At 45.0% G+C, this 18,062-nt stretch overlaps 1 protein-coding gene across 12 annotated transcripts in view; it reads left to right on the top strand.

Annotated features, from left to right (window-relative positions):
- Nucleotides 1-18,062, top strand: part of LOC137416859 (phosphofurin acidic cluster sorting protein 2) — a 984,123-nt gene that overhangs the window by 886,930 nt on the left and 79,131 nt on the right. For all 12 annotated transcript variants that reach the window (XM_078778889.1, XM_068102518.2, XM_078778887.1 and 9 more), the window contains 3 exons: nt 11,764-11,951; nt 12,517-12,598; nt 16,328-16,417. In XM_078778889.1, the coding sequence (XP_078635015.1) occupies nt 11,764-11,951; nt 12,517-12,598; nt 16,328-16,417 (360 nt within the window). The remainder of the gene's footprint in view (nt 1-11,763; nt 11,952-12,516; nt 12,599-16,327; nt 16,418-18,062) is intronic.

The following is an 18,062-nucleotide window of genomic DNA, read 5'->3' as shown; positions in this document are numbered from 1 at the left end:
ACTTACGCCCACAGTTAACCAAATTGCGGAATGGTCTTCAAACTACACACTGACGGTGGGGAGTATTATTTACAATGACGCTATTTTTATTTACAAGACTAACCCAGGACCTGTGATTGTTCTTTCTGGGGGGGAGACAGTCTGCTCTGCATCAATGCACCATGAAAGCACCCAAAAACGCACCAATACACACCCAAGCACCAATCGGTGCAGTCACCATAGTTCATCAATAAAATAAAACCAACAAACCCAAACCCTGCAGGTGTCTCTTGCTCTTCGGCTCCCTCTGCTGGCTATTACTTTCTTCCAGATGTTGTCATTTCCTTTCATTTTCTTACTGGCGGCCTATTTGAGCATAAAATGAAATGCACCCAACGTGTCCATTTTTATTTATTTATGGCCCACAGGGCCGACTAGTGTGGTTCACCTGTGGGGCATCGGTGCCCTGTGGCCAAGGTCCGCCAGCAAGATTTCGGGCCCTCATGGCCGGTTCCAGCAGAGGGGCCATGCCCCAACCCATGGGGTCCATAAGTGGTGCTCGGCCACAGACATGTGGTCCATAATGTGGTGCATCGATGCAGACAGCTGGTTCTGAGAGTTCCGGGCGCACAATGGCCGACTCACGCACGCTCCCCTCGGCGCCCAATGGCGCACAGGTCATGTGGGAGACAAAAGAGACAAATGAGCGAGGGGTAAGGTCACAAGGGTACACATCAATAAGGCAATGCAAGGCGAAATGCGTACGGGGAGCGAAATGAGAAAGCTCGTCCCTACCGTACGTCACCCCCCCTGTCACCTACACTACCCTTGCCCTTACCCCATATTTACAAAATCTACACATTACCAATCCGTCGCTACTGTCACGTCTCCCCATATTTCCTCTATACCAAATTCGTCACCACAATCCCTCTATCCAAAATTTGCCATCACCCAATTCGTCATCAATCCTCATAAGGAGGAAGAGATGGAACAACAAAGCACAATGTCACACCCACGTCATGATGCGTCTCACATTCCAACCATCTGCACAATAAAATAACAAAACATGGCATGGTGTGGAGGTACGTCATCTCAGGTGAGTGCATGTAGATGGTGCGAGGAGACTTCAATCCTAACTATCCTCTAAATGACATTAACACACTTTACACTACCCGGGGTCTTTCCCTGCCAATCCATTGGCCAACTTACTCTATGGGTTCTAAAAACCAATTCCCATTGACCAAACTGTGGTGCTTCTCAATTTGGGGTCTCACTCCCCCGATTCATCTCCCGGTGCCCTTGCACAATTTCTGGGCTGCGACGTGTAGCTCTCCCAGCAGGTCTACCCACCTGCACACCTCCACCACTGTAGTTGCCACCCGAGCTTACCTGCTCCTTACCTAACCTATCTAATTTGGGAAGGCCCCTCCTGGCTCTGTCACCCCTTGGTGCCCTCTGGCACTGGGCTACCCGGGTCCGTCCTCCGGATCCTCGGGCCCCATCCACAACTACCGGCTCCCAGAGCCCACCTGCGGCCTCACCTGGCCGACATCCTCACAGTGGTGGAGTGCCCAAACCAACTACACACACTAACAGGCTACACGCCCAGCCATTTCCACAACACTAATGCACCCATCCAAATACCATTCTGTCACCCGCACCACAGATGCCAATATCCAACCACAATTTACCTATACCCTCTACCTAACACTTACACTACCCGCCCCGGGTATTCGTGATGGGGGTCCACTCTTCCCCCATTCACACCTTCGCACCACCCACTCCACTCCATCGTTTCCACCATACTCACTCCACGACCATCCATTCCAATACTCCCCTTATTCCACACTCCATGTCTTCCACACAACCATTTATTCCATTCACCTGTTGGTGCACACATGTGCACTCACACCTGGTGCCACCTGCACCCTTCTCTCCCCCAAGCGCATTCGCGCTGATCCACAACACTCACTACTCATACACTGCTCCACACACCTGTCCAGTTCTCACACAGCATCATCTCATCTAACTACTCCCCTCTGAAACTTGCGCTTCCCAGTCGTCCCTTTAAACTATTGCGCTCCCTCGTCATTATCATCCACTCTAATCTACCTGCATCCCCTCTACAGGTATCCTTGTCACTAACTAACCTTAACGTTACCTAATGTCATCTTCGCTAGATCCCTACACACAATATCCTAACCCACCCGGGCTAGTTTTCACTGCCATACACCCCATAATCTATAGCGCATTTGCCCCCACCTGTGAGGGATGGTGGATTTGCCATCCCACCACATCGGGGAGGTCCTATCAATTTCGCTCGTCCAAATCCAACAAATCAAAAATTTGCCATTTACTGCTAATTTTGGGTCCAAAACACTAACCTCATCACCCGTCTACTTATTAGATCCTCTCGGTGCGCCAATTTCCTTCTAAAGCTCGGCTTCGTACAGCCGAGCAATGAATGCGGGTTGTTTTGTGCCAGCGGCTGGATACGTCCCGCATTCGGGGCAGGGACGGGGGCTTACCCGGGCCGAGATCCCACGCACCACCTCGGCGTGGAGCCATCCAATGTCCCGATCTCGACCTGCCGGCACGTCTCAACAAAAAGTGGTCGCCATGACGACCCTTCCTATCGAGCTGCCCGCTCCGCCTAGTTGAGCACGGACGCGGCCGTTCCAAGCGAGGCCCAGCGTGGATCGCGTACGGCGGTCCTTTCGAACCCGCCGTGGCTCGGATCCCCGCTGGTTCTCGCGGCACGCGAAGCCCGGCACGCAGCGAGGGCCCGATTCGGCTATAAGTCGCTCTAACCGCTAACCCGGTTACCGTCGATGCCTCACCTGGATGCTTACACGCATACGCTACCCCTTTCTTGCTCATACCTCCAGCTGTTCCCATGCTCCTCGTACCTTTCCTTACACACCTCGGTACACTCATTCCGCTCACAGACTTGGTCACACACCTGACCACCGAACACTTTGGCACACATTCGTTGTTCGCACACCTCACCAACACACCTCTTCGCGCCCCTTCCTCGGTCACCTCCTCTGTGACAATCACAGGTGTGCTTTCACTCGCACACCCAACCACGTGCCTCACGACCAACTCAAGTGTGCATTCCCACACACGCTCTACCATTCCAGGTGTGCATCCTTCCATTCCAGGTGTACATCCTCGCTCACCTGTCACAACCAACTCACGCTCCGTGTCACTCTCACTACTTTCACCTCCACTCTCAGTCGCGCACTCACCCTTACTCTCGACAGCGCACTCTTTCCCCATGCACCTGTCCGTTACACACCTTTCTCACGCACACTCTTGCGCACACTCTCCCGTTACATCCTCTGTAACACTCACCACAGGCGTGCATTCTCCCTTACTCTTGACAGCATGCGCTTTCCCCATGCACCCGTCCGTTACACACCTTTCTCGCGCATCCTCTTGCGCACACTTTTTCGTTACTTCCTCCGTAACACTTACCACACCACGCTTCCATGTGCTCCCTCGCACACGCGCTACGACCGACTCACTCTCGACAGCACACTCACTGGTCGGCGCGCACTTTTTCCTCACACACCCCATGGTCGGACATTCTCGCACACCTCTTTCTTCGCACACCAGACCTGTCGCACACTTCACCAACGGCCTTTCACGAACACCCGGATCCAAACCAATCCCCAAGCCGACTGAAGCTTTCCTCACATCATATACATTGCCGAATATTTCGCCACTCACCTTGGCACCTCGTCTCCGCACCTCCTTTGCCACCTGCAAACTCTTTATTTGGTTAGTGAGCATCACATTATGAGTTGAGCACCGACCTTGTACCAATTCCATTACCTCCTCCTTTATTTCTCTCTTAGTTTCTGTCCGTCTCTTCTTAATTTCACTCACCTCTTCTTCCACTTCCTCTAATTTTTGCTTCACCTCCTTCATCTCCCGGTGCGCCCCCTCTATCTCTTCCTCTAACGCCACCTTAACCGTTTCTATGTGCGTCCTCACCTCTCGGTCCTTCGTCTCCATTACTTCTGTCACCTCCTCCAACTTCTTCGTCAACCCCTCATGTACCATCTGACATTCCTTTTGTGTTGCTATTAATTCGTTTTTAATGTCCTTTTGTGTCGCTTTTAAACCCCCGATGATTGCAGTGTTCTTTTCCACTTGGTCCGCTAGTTCCCTTTGTCCGACTGTCAGCTGTTCTACTCCCTTCGTCAGACCCTCTATTCCCCCCTGTAACCTAGCCGTATTATTCCTCACCTCTTTCTCCATACGCTTCTCACCTCGCTTTACCTCCTCGCGTAGCCCCGAAACCTCCTCACCTACACCTCGTCGTATCCCCTCTTTCATCTCCTCCATCTCTTTTGTAGATGCCACCCTCATCTGTCCCAATTCATCCCTCTGAGCATCCAGTTTACTTTCTAACCCGATTTGCACCTCCTCTATCTGGTTCCCCATTCGTTTGATTTCCCTGGCAGATTGTTCCCCTATTTCCCGCAATTTGTCCTCCATCCTATTTTCTAACCCCATTAACCCATTTTTCACCTCTTTTATCCCGTTGTCTAACCCCTCAAAATTATTGTCTAACTTCCCAAATTTCTTGTCTAACCCCTCACCGGTACTCCTTGCTTCGTCCCTCATTGCCCCCAATTGCTCACTCTGAGCCCTCGCTTCGTCCCTCATTACCCCCATTTGGCCCCCCAATCGCTCACTATTCTTGTCCATAAGGGCCTTCATTTGGATCATAAAGAGATTCCAATCCACCAGTGGCGCTGCTACGGTCGCGGGCGCGGCTAAATTTGGCGCCACAATAACCATGTGCGTGAGGCCGCCATTTTGTGCGTCTGATACTCCCTCAACCGCCTCCTCATTGCTCCCCTCCATTTGATCCTGGGTTACTCCTAACCCCTCCTCTAGCTCACCCACCGGCATTCGATCGCCTTGACCAGCCATGGCGCGTTTTCAAAATTCGGGTTTTTCTTTAAAACAAAATCAAATTTCGGTACTTTATAATTTTGACCAAATTTTTTCCTAGATGTTTTTTTTTTTAACAAAATTTGGTTCGGGCCTCGAATCTCACTCCTCGACACCAATTGTTATGGATCGCGGACAAGATGTTATATTGACCGAGCGGTGGTGTATTACCGCGACCTAACAGTTCCCCCGATTCACCCCAAACTTTGGCCGTATCGCACCGCAGCTGCCCAATCTGGAAAACTCTAAAACGACCGAATGCAAAGAGGAAAAGGAATAACACGAGAAGACGTACAGAAGAGTAATGGGATTTATTATTTACACAAGCAAAAAGAAAGCAGTCACGTTTATTTACAACACATAAGACGCAGGTGACACAGTGCAAATACTAGCTTACCTACAGTCTTAATTAACCCAGGGACAGAACAAACAAAAGACAGACTCACACGGGGAATGATGACAGGAGTTGGCTGGAAGGAGAGGATGGCTTGGAGTTGTATTGTGCAGCACGATCGGCGCGTTTAGCAGCCGCCGTTCCTTCGCGGCCCTGCTCAAAACCGCCGTCCAGGCCCCAAGCGGCTGTTGGGTGTTGTTGCTGCTGTGGCCGCCGCTGCTTTTCCAGGATTACAACAGGCTTTGTGCTTTCTGGGATGTCCTCTCCTTGGATGTTCTCTATGTTCTCTTGGTCCACTCACTCCTCACCACCTACAACTCAACGCAACCAACGCAACCACTGACCACCACAACGCAACCACTGACGACCAAAACCACACAACTCAGCTCTGCTTCTTGGACCCTCTCTCTTCTCAACGGCTTGGGCTCCCTTTTGTCTGCCGGTCAAAGCTCCTCTCTCAAAGCTTGTCTCAGCTTCTCTTTTGGGAGTGTCGCGCTGCGGATTTTAGCTGCGGTCACGCCTGCTCATTCCCTCCTCTCAGCGCCTCTCTTTCTTCTTCAAAGCTCGACTCCTTGGGGAGCGTCGCGCTGTGGGTTATATAGGCCCCGCCCCTCCACCTTTGCGAACCTCCCCGATCGCTCTTCCTCCGCCCTCTCTAGCCAAACCCCTGGCTCATGGTTGGTCGAGTGGGGCTGGCTCACTCCTCCCCTCTATGACGAGGTGGAGACACGCCTTTCTTCTCCGACCCTGCCTCGTGGTCAATGGCGGTTATTGGAGGGGAGGTAATTGCCAAACGACGAAAAGGGGGAATGGAGGTTTTGGGAATGGGAATGAAGGGAATCTATCTCTTTCACTGGTGCAATGGAGTACTTCAATTAATGGGAGACACAGCCTTACCCTAAAACACAGAATAAGATATAACTATCGAACAGGGATATTCTATTATTGGCTGACGTGTATGCTTGTGGACTAATTATGGGATGCCCTTTTACCTTTACACAGCTCCGGAGGCAGGGGGCGCAGAATAAACAATAATAATAATTCACCCAATCAAAAAAATATACAGTCCTCATATCCGCAACAATATATATATATATATATATATATATATATATATATATATATATATATATATATATATATATACACACACACACACACACACACACACACACACACACACACACACACACACACACACACACACACACACACATATATATATACACACATACACATATATGCACGCACACACACACATATATGCGCGCGCACACACACACACACACATCCCACATGTATATATCCCACATCCCACATGTATATACATGTTTAAAGTGTACGTGCCCTTCCCCCCTCCCCCACCCGGCAACGCTGAGTACTTCTGCTCATAACTAATGAAATAAAAACGAAGAAATATCTGGGTAATTTCCTGAAACTCGGTGAAATTCGCTGAAATTCGCTCGGTGTATCGGTGAAATATTTTATTTGGGCGGTGTATAATTGCATCGAACGAAATATCTCTAAGCAATTTCCCGTCTGTGTTTCATGTCCATGCACACGTGAAATGGAGTTTGTTTTTGCACACGTGAAATGAACATGTGAACCTTTACTTCCGGATAATAATGTTGAATGAAATAAAAACGAAGAAATATAGTGGGGTCACCCGTGGGAATCCCACGGGCATGGATGTGTGTGACATTTCGACATATTGAGTTAGATGCTGCACATTCATTTTTACAAAATGGTTACTGGCAAGTCATCAGATCCAGAAATGGTGTAATGAACACAATTTATTTATTTCACATAATATGTGACCCCTCACTCCTCTCCACCTGACACTCTCCTCTCTCCACCTGACACTCTCCTCTCTCCACCTAGCACTCCTCTCCTCTCCTCTCCAATCCCTCACATTCCTCTCCTCTCCAATCCCTCAAACTCCTCTCCTCTCCAATCGCTCCTCACTCGCCTCTCCAATCGCTCCTCACTCGCCTCTCCAATCGCTCCTCACTCGCCTCTCCAATCGGCTTTTCCCCGTCTCGTTTCTCTCGTTTTTCTCCCGTCTCGTTCTTTTTCTTGCTCCATCATGTTCAAGTTTGCATTGACGTTCGTCGATGGACTCGTTCGCCCGTCTCATTCGTTTTCTTGCTACATCCTGTTCAAGTCTGCGTTCTTCATCGATCGTCTCATTCATTTTGGAAATAGAAGTTTCCACGCAGCGCATGAATTGTCACGATCCTCAAGAGGAAGTGTCTCGTAATCATCAAATGATAAATGGCAAGTAAATTATATTGTGGAAAATTAAAGATTTCAAATAAACCTATTTAAAGTGTATGCGCACATAACTAATAAAAAAAACGAAGAAATATCTCTCGGTAATTTCCTGAAACATATTTTACTTCCGGCTAATAATGTTGAATGAAATAAAAACGAAGAAATATATGTCGGCATCATTGTTGACGTTTTTGTGACGACTGTCATCAAACGAAAAAGTAATATATCTTAACGGAAAAGCAAAAGCGAATTTTTAATACATATTGACACGTTGCCGTCGGTGTCATGTTGGGCGGTGTATGATACACCATGACGCGATTTTAAAAAATATATCTCTGCATTTTCCCACGTGTGTGGAATGTTCTCAATTATTGCTGACACCGAGTCTGAAACCATCGATAAAAATGAAATCATATGGTGAGTTAGATTGGAGATAAAGGCGTGAGAGAGACTCGATGTCCTTGAAGTTACAGGCGTTTGAGAATTCATTTCGTTCTATAAACGGCAACTTTCATCGGATTTTCTTCCCGTTTTTTTTCAACCGAGTCTAAAACTATGTTAGCGACTGTGAAAAATGAAATGATATATCGAATTTGATTTGAAATAAAACTGGGAGAGAGAGCAAGACACCACGGGCCTACAAAACAGGCCTCAAAGCTATGCGAGTTAATAAAATGGTGGATATTTGTTTATAATTATATGAAGCCACTCCCAGAATGGGTGGAGCTATGGGTGGAGCTACTCTGCAAACCGAGTAAGCCACACCCCGGACAGACACCCAACAGACAGACAGACAGAATCATCTACGGCTATTATAATATAGATATCATGAAACATTTACATTTTGTAGTCCATTGTATAATTTAAATAAACATAAATGCAAATTTAGCATGTGGAAAAGGTAAGTACACCCCGACATTTATCACTACTTCAAATACCTAAAATTAGAATCAGGTGCAAATGATTAGAACATCGTAGAGAGGATCTTGGAGGAACCTGTCTTCTTTAAACCTCAGACATTTAGTTTGGCTTGCTCTTTGTTGTTGAAGTGTGCGGCATCACCATGCCTAGATCGAAAGAGCTCTATGAGGCCTTCAGAAAGAAGGTTATAGATGCCTACGAGTCTGGGAAGGGATTTAAAAAGATCTCCAAACAATTTGAAATCAATCATTCGCCTGTCTGGAAAATCATCTACAAGTGGAGAAGATTCCAAACAACTGCCAACTTGTTCAGGCCAGGCCGCCCCAGCAAGTTCAGCCCGAGAGCAGACCGCAAGATGCTGGAAGAAGTCTCTAAGAACCCCAGATTGTCATCACGGGACCTACATGTAGCTCTCGCCACTGTTGATGTCAAAGTGCACGAGTCTAACATTAGAAAGAGGCTGCACAAATTTGATTTACATGGGAGGTGTGCCAGGAGGAAACCTTTGCTGTCCAGAAAGAACATCAGGGCAAGACTAAAGTTTGCCAATGAACACCTCGGCAAAGACCAGCACTTCTGGAACAATGTGCTCTGGACAGATGAGTCAAAGGTAGTGCTATTTGGCCACAGTACCAGAAGACATGTTTGGCGAAAACTAAAGACAGCATTTGACCACGAACCTCATACCAACTGTAAAGCATGGTGGTGGAAATATTATGGTTTGGGGCAGCTTTGCTGCATCAGGGCCTGGGCAGCTCACCATCATAGAATCCACTATGAATTCTTCCTTGTACCAGATGGTGCTTGAGGGTAATGTGAGGCCATCTGTCGGAGAGTTGAAGCTCAACCGAAGGTGGACCTTGCAACATGACAATGACCCTAAATATACCAGTAAATCCACCAAGGAATGGCTGAAAAGAAAGAAATGGAGAGTTCTGGAATGGCCAAGTCAAAGCCCGGATCGAAATCCCATCGAGATGTTGTGGGGGGATTTGAAACGAGCTGTGCATGCAAGAAACCCCTCAAACATCGCACAGCTGAAAGAATTCTGCATGGAGGAGTGGGCAAAAATTTCTCCCAGTCGATGTCAGAGACTGGAAGACAGTTATAAGAAACGCCTACTTGAGGTTGTTTCTGCCAAAGGGGGCAATACCACCTATTGGAGCCAAGGGTGTACTTACTTTTTCCACAGAAGGAATTTGCATTTATGTTTATTTAAATTATACAATGGATACAAAATGTAAATGTTTCATGATATTTGTTATATTATATCACCTTTATCTATCAATATTGTTGAAATGAAGATCAAATAGCTGTATGTTGAAATATGTTGAAAAAGTCAAAACTTTACATGGGGTGTACTTACTTTTTCACGTGACTGTACATACATACATACATACATACATACATACATACATACATACATACATACATACATACATACATGTGCATTAGTTCCATTATATTAAAAATTACTTTTTTGCAGTTGTTTTCATCAAGTTTAGTTCGAGTATAAAGTGGACACGGATGTCCGTTGCATTTTTAGATGCTTTCTATTCTACACTATAATACATATGACCCATGAGTGGTCAAATTATCCCATTTAAGGCAAATTATATATTGGACTGAAACGCCAAACTGATAACCTCCTTCCTCGTAATCTAATGACCCACGGCATGATTGAATTTGTAATTGCATCCCTGCCAATATATGTGTTCACTATCGAGGGAGAGTGATGCAATTTAGATGTGTTGTCACGCATTTGGTTGCACATAATTAATTCAGAATATTCAATAAGTAATGATCAAAGTCTGAGAGCAGCTTCATGAATAACAAGTATGTGTGTACTTAATTCACAACGATGAAGCACCAGGTTTGCTTCTTTAAAATCTGAACCATTGCCTTCTGAGATTAAACATGAAAACCTTTGTAAAAGTTTGCTGCATTTGCTGTTTCGTCGGTTTGATTAATTTTGTTCATGCTAGTAAAATTTGCTCCGCTTGAGGGGCTGAGAGGGGGAGTGGGGCATGCATGATGAAAGGCATGATGAACGCTCCTTGTGCCGAGTCCAAATGACACACTTTGTGAAGTCAAATTGGACATAATTCTGGCCGGTTGGTTTCGTATCGCTTCCATTTGCATTGCCATAGATAATCTTGTTTTGTGTTATCTGAGATGCAGGAAACACCTTTTTTTTTTTCACCAGCACTTAATGTTGTTTGGGCTTCTGGTTTTAGTTTGATGCGCTAAAAACACCAATCTTTTGACATTGTACACCAACCAGAAAGCTCGTATTGATTTTGAAAATTCAATGTATTTTCCATTTGTATTCTGCAGCATCAGTTTTCCAAGCAATTTTGTGCACATTGGTGGATGTGAATGTGCAGAATTATAATGTTTGCACAGTTAAAAAGAGGCAACGAGGGTATAGATCTTGCTTGCAGATGCATTCGTATACTTTTTCTGTTTGTTGCGGGGTTTTTTTGTATACAAGTTCGAGGCTCGTGTAAGGGTTAACATTAATCACAAACAAAAAAAAACGGACACATAAAACATCATAAAGGGAGCGGGAGACAAGATAGGGAGAGAGAGGAAGGCACACAAGTACAACAGTAGAGAACAGGGACAATGGGAGATCTGTGGGAGGGAGAGGGCTTGGGGGGAGGAGGCATGGGACGGGGGTGGGGGGAGGGGCGGTGGGAGAGGTGTAAAACACATGGACACTGCTATGACTTCCAGGAAAGAAGTCGGTATTTCAAGAAAGTGGATCTGGGGTGAATCAATGGGGTTAGAAAAGATCAAGGTTTTGGATGGGGGAAGACAATAGATGGTGGTGTACAGCTGTTTTAAAGACCTGGAGGGAGGAGTGGGATTGAAGAGAGTGAGGGAGTTTGTTCCAGACGCGAGAGAAAAGAGGAATGAAGGAGTGAAGGTGAGCAGAGAGTCTTGATTTTGGTGTTGCATATTTCATTAAAAACGAACCATAACAACATCCCTCTTGAGCCTTAAAGAGTGGGAGTGTTGAAAATTCTGCTTCTGGAGCATATTCACGTGACGTTGCCCATCATTTGGAGAAAAATAAGTTACGACAAAATTATTTCGAACCAGTTTTGCCAATTTTTCCAATACAGCTTTGCAGTTAATGGATCTTTGTTTTGTAGGTACCAAAAGAGAATGCATTAGAAACACAGGATGGACATGATAAGCACCATTTGTATTTCTAGAGCCTGGAGTTGGATGATGATCATCGTGGGGTGACGAAAAATTGCGAGGAGGAGGAAGAGGAGGAAGAGGAGGAAGAAGAAGAAGACTTGAACATGCTGTATGACAGCCTGCAGCTGGATAATCCTGGTGACAGTGGGCCTGACTTTGACAGTTGCAGCATCTGCAGCACTCCAAAGCCCACGCTCAAGTAAATGAATCTGACACACGTGCATGCATATACATTATAATCTTTGGTATCAGATGTTCTTTGAGGTCTCCACACACCACATGTTCCGATGCAATTAAATATGTCAATTGTTGCGATGCACTTATTGGGCGTGACCTGCACACGGAACATGAACAGGCCATGCATGGAGTGTGTAACCTGAGAGCATGAAATATTTAAAATCCATTCCATTTAATGGTGTCTCCCTACATAATGGATCCATACATTATGATCATAGGCCCTCACTCGTCATTTCAAAAGGATGCTTGATTGGTTTCTGAGTCCACTTAGGGATTTTGACCCAAATTGTAGAAGCATTTTATTTTGGTCACACCTTGTCAGAGAAATCAGTGTGTGTCTGTTTCGGTCCTTTTGCTTTGGACTGGGTGAAGTGCAGTGTTGTATTTCCAAGAGAATGCTTCCCTACAGGTAAGAATTTGCCTGAAGATAGAGATTGATTAACATTTTTATGAAATTAAAATTGAAGATGGGATATGTTGATGGTTATTTGCTCACTTTTGTAATCAAGCTTGTTGTGAACTTGCAGACGGTTTTTTCAGGAAGTGTCTAACTCAAGTGTGCATGCACAACTGGGAAGCCCTGCGTGTCAGAGTGAAGATAAGAGCCAGGTGAGGGTCGGGTCGGAGGTTGGATCTGGGCCATAATAAATGTAAAAATAATTCACACAGTTGAAAACAGCTCGAACAGAAGAGAATGTGTATGTTAAGTTAGGTTCATGTAGACATTTTTTCATTTGCATTGGATATGTTAAAGATAAATTAAATGTTTCAATATTTAAATTCACATCCTCACTTAGAAACCTTATTTTCACGTGAATGTCGCATGCACGTTATGCTCTTTTGTAAACTACTGTATCATAAAGCTCAATCGGGGTGTCGTTCAGTGAGGTCAGGCTGCGGCGATAATGATTATGGGGGGTGAGAGGGGAGGAATTAAAACGATAACTATCATAAACAACCATTACTTTCACACCGTCAGGCGCATAGGAGCTGCCGTGACAGTTTCATTGGCTAAGGAGTACAATACTGAACGGGTCACCACCCCGACGCAGGATACTCAAATGGCTTATTACCCCTGTAAGCTGGTACTCGTTTTACCGACTTCAAAAGGATGACAGGCTGAGTCAACCCACCCGGTGTTATTTCAAAGGCACGACAGGGGCTCAAACTCAAGACCCTAAGATCTTAAGGCAGCCACCCCAACCGTTAAGCCAACACCAGACTTGAATTAAAAGTATAGTTTCTACAAAATGGCTATTTGGTGTGATAAATGCATAAATATAGTAAGGCAAAGTATGGGCCAGGCTGAATTAAAATAGCACTAACTACAGTAATCTGACTGTGTCGCCAATATGCCTCCGTGTAGTACCTGCCCGTGACAATGGGTAGATGCCCTCGTTCACTGTCCTAAAAATAAACAAGTTTGATTTAAATCCCTTCAGCTGTTTTGAAGTATCACATTTTTACCACATGACGGGTTCACATCGATCGATGAAGCGGTTTCGGAGAAGGGATTTTTTTACATATCGGCTTTCAAGCTAATATGGCTACCAAACCATGAAATATGATCTCATATATGTGCACTCTGCATATGCACGTGTAGGGGATCACATTTGTAAAGTTTCGTGTTGATCGGATAAGGTTCGTTTTTCTCTCCAAGATGGCTGCCAAACCACGTGACCTACAACGTCGTCATTTTCAAAATATATGCAACAATGGTGTTGGATGACATTTGTTAAATTTGCATCAATAGGGTAAGCGGTTTCAGAGATATAATTATTTAATATTTTCCTTCAATCCAATATGGCTGCCAAACCATGTGACCTATGATGTCATAAATTTTATATTTCAATACAAATGAGTCATTGATCATGTGCATGCAATTTCAGAGTTTTAGGATAAGGCTTCACTGACGATAGCATCATGCTTTTGTTTCCCATTGGGAGTACTTAACAATGTGCCAAGTTTCAAATTTTTCCAATCGGCGGTTTACGAGATATCATTTTTTTATTTATTTGAGTTTAATCAGAGATGACTGCCATACCACGGGGCCTATGACATCACAATGATCATAAAACCATTCTACCTGGGTATCGATCCTACCCTCAAAGTTTCGTCTCGATCGGACATGTGGTTGCTGAGAAAAACGAGGTTTAGCCCGGACGGACGGATGGACAACCCGAAAACATAATGCCTCTGGCCACCTTTTGGGACGGAGGCATAAAAATATTGATGACAAAAATTATTTACTTTACGGGTCCTTGCAGTGCACCTGACCTCTTCGGCGAGTACGTAACATGTACATCTTTTCCACACTGTGAAGGCCCTTTTTGCTTCAATCCTTAACACTGCACTGTCGATGTACTGTAAGCTCACTCTAGAAATATACTTGTTCCATTTGCTATCACATTATGCACCTGTAGTGATTTATAATTGCATGTTTGCTTCATTCAGTCATTCACTGTGCACCTCTACTCGTAGTCTTTGAATGGCCTGTGTATTTCCATTTTGGCCCTTTCGGTATTACTACTCGATTAATGTCCTGTGCATTTGTCCTCCATGGACCTTTGATCTTTGTAAATAGGAAATGCGTTGAAGCATGAAAAGTGCAGATGAAGGAAGCAACACTTTTTTTAGCCATTATAATGCATTTCTAGACCTTTTGTTCACCAATAAAATGTCTCTGCCAGTCTGCCTCGCACTCTTGTCTGGAAGAGACTGATGCCCACCAACATGCATGAGATTGCACAGCTCGTGCATCTCTGAAAATTCTCATTATTATCTGCGTCTCTTTGCACCATTTTACATTAAAGATGCAAAGCTTGGTTGGGATTTGGTGTAGCTGTAGACAAACCCCTCTGAGCACAATTGGAGGATGCTTCATTCATCTTAAGAGATTGAAATGAAAAAAGTGATCCGGTATCGTATCCGTTGGATTTATTTGGGCATACATGCCGACTGCAGCTGTAGTCAGACATTTTCCCATTTTAGTTGTAATGACATGTTTGGTTTGTTGATCTTGCCTTTGAGCTAAGCATGATGGAAGACATGATGAACCATCGTTATCTAGCGTACAAACTCCATCATGGTGGTGAGGGGCTGCCCTGATGGGGGTGGACCCAACGAAGGTGGCTTTTAGTGATAGACCTGGTTGAGCAGACACGAGTTTAGGTGTAGCCGCACAGTGCAGACAAAAATGGAGCCGGAGTAACATTAACAACACCATTCCTCTGCCTTATTCTTATTTTGTGAAATCTATGCTAAGGTAGCATTTATCTTCATTCTCGACCCACAAACACAACCTGGAATAATCTCATTACCTCCCTCGTATCTACTGAAGCTTATGCTGACTGAATCACTATTCTGCCATTTTCTTTTTATTTGAACTCTCTCTCTCTCTCTTTGCTTCCTCCTTTCACATAATGTAATTATAAGTCACATATAATTGCAATTTCCACTTGTTTCCAATATACAGTAGTGCAAAAGTCTTAGGCCACCATAGTTTATTCACTAATTTGTCATTCCTCTCTTGCAGGGAATACAAACCAATACCATGCCCAAGATATCAAACTCAACGAGACTCAAAATAATGTTCTTATACCAAGAAGGCAATTCCCAGAGAGAAATGTCCCGCAAAACAGGTATTTCCAGATGTGGCAATAGAGCAACAATCATCGTCATAATCATAATGTACCTTGCCCTTATGCGGAGTGTTGGTGCTGCCGAAGCAGTCACTAGGTTACAATTCTGGTCGGGTTGTCACTCCGACTCAGGAAGTCAGGGCAGGATTTTGGAATTTGTTCAGGATGCCAGTGATAGTGTCTACTCTTCAGGAAGGACACCGTGGAATTTTTAATGTTCGCCAACTAATGTCAGCAGATGGGACGCCTGTTTAATGTCCATCCGAGAGACGGCGGCGATGACAGTTTTATAGCTGGGCCGATATTTAAACACAGGCTAGACAGATTAGAGGCGAGTACGCGTACCTCTCGGAAGTCTAGGCTATCCAATTCAGCAAAACAAATCAGCTATACTTAAGGATAAGTTCATTAAGAAATAGGAAAAAAAATAAACTGCTGAACTTGCACAAAAACTGGTACAGACATAAGGGTTACACGTGGACTCATCTACTGTCAGAAGGTCCCTTATCAAAAGTGGTCTCCATTGTCAACTAGCTGATCGATTGATGTTGTTCCTAGGTAGGTTTTTTTTGGCCATATATTTTCATGAATCTTTAGCTTATGTATTTATCTTAGCTCGTTTCCACCTCTCATGTCTTTATACGCACGGCAGTACTGTATTGTTGCTTGTAGCATTGGCATGACAAATCTTTCGCAGATACCAACTCCAAAGAGCATTGCTTCTGAGAAGGAAACTTTGCTGGAGCGAAGGCGATTTCCATCCGAGACTGCTTTTGAAGCTATTAAGGTAAGAGGTTGATGAGTGCTGGCAGAACATAAAAGGGGGTGTTAAAGTTGTAAAACTGGTTACATATTCGTTAAAATACAGAAATGATGCAAAAAACGACACATCTTTCAGAATAAGGTCCGTTCAAGCCAAAGTATTTCTACCGGTGCTTTTGTTACCTCCTTCACTGAAGGTTGGAGTAGGTTATGTTTTCACCCCTGTCTGTTTGTCTGTTTGCTTGTCTGTGAACAGGATATCTCAAAAAAGTTGTGGATGGATTTGGACGAAACTTGGTGGACAGGTTGGGTATGTTCCAAGGAAGAATATATTAGATTTTGGTAAAGATTCACATCTGGATATGAGAATTTTTTCGTTGATTCTTCATCATTGAGAGATAGGGCCGAACACGGTAGCACGATATCTCAAAACGTTGTGGACGGATTATGACAAAACTAGGGCCATGAGTTGGTCAGGCAATAAGAACAAGCCGATTCGATTTTGGTTGAAGTCCGGATGCAGATCCGGCCTATCAGTGGAATACAAAACCTAAACTGTTCAGCCTGGTGGAGGTATGCGCTCTACCGAGTGCCATTCTAGTTCACTTGCACACCCCGGCTCTTCCAGGGGAGCATTATTATCAGGGACCTAGTAGCTCCTGGCTCTCTGAGGTTTATGCAAAACCTCCACCCCCTTTAAAAATACATACCCTTTGTACATAGTCGTCTTCATAGTGCTTATACGAGTTAATTCCCCAGAACCCAGAACTCTTTAAATTGGATGAAAATTCAATGATATCTTCGAAATCTCCAAAAATCGAAACGGAATTTTTACATGATTAAATCTAACAGAGTTTGACTGCCATTTGGAGAGATTGAAATCTTATTATTAATTTGCAATTGGTCAATGGCTTTGAGCCTGGTGTTGGCTTTGCGGTTAGGGTGCCGGCTTGGGATCCTAGGATCCTGGGTTCGAATCCCGGTCGATCGCTGAAATAACGCCAGGGGGGTTGACTCAGCCTGTCATCCTTCCGAGGTCGGCTAATTGATTACCAGCTTGCTGGGATGAATGATCACGGTGTGTACCCCGATTTAGAATAGGTACACCGTATCCCTGCGCATCGTGAGAGGCGACGAAGGGTTGGCGTCAGGAAGGGCATCCGGCCATAAAAACATTGCCTCAAACAGGGAACCATGATTGTCATGGGGCCCGCAAGGCTAACCCCCGCTCTAGCGGGGAAAATGGCCTTAAAACGATCATTCATTCATTCATTCATTCATTCAATGGCTTTGGCACCAAGACAAATTTTTATTACGGACCCGAGACGTCAAAAAGCTGCATATAATGAACAGTTTCAATTGGAGCACCTCACCACCGTTAGAGCATTTGAATTGCATCAGATGTGGCAATAATTGGGAATTGTTGCTCCCAGCTTTCCAGCTCGGTGACAGAAGACGGCATTTGCATTTTTTCCGACCCCATTTGGTACCCCGTGTGGCCACGGGCAACTTGCTAGTAGAATACAATAGACCGAGTAAGGGCAGCTGTATCGCAGAATGACTTGGCTGTAATACAGTGGACTGTAGTTTTAAGATTCACTCGGCCAACTGGCCTGGTGGCAATTGAAGTCTCCACAGGTTGGAAAAGGAGACCTGGGGTGTGTTCCATT

The sequence above is a fragment of the Myxine glutinosa genome, chromosome 5, assembly GCF_964187855.1.
Source record: "Myxine glutinosa chromosome 5, kmMyxGlut1.1, whole genome shotgun sequence".
Classification (NCBI taxonomy): Eukaryota; Metazoa; Chordata; class Myxini; order Myxiniformes; family Myxinidae; genus Myxine; species Myxine glutinosa.
This window is presented reverse-complemented; position numbering and strand designations above follow the sequence as displayed.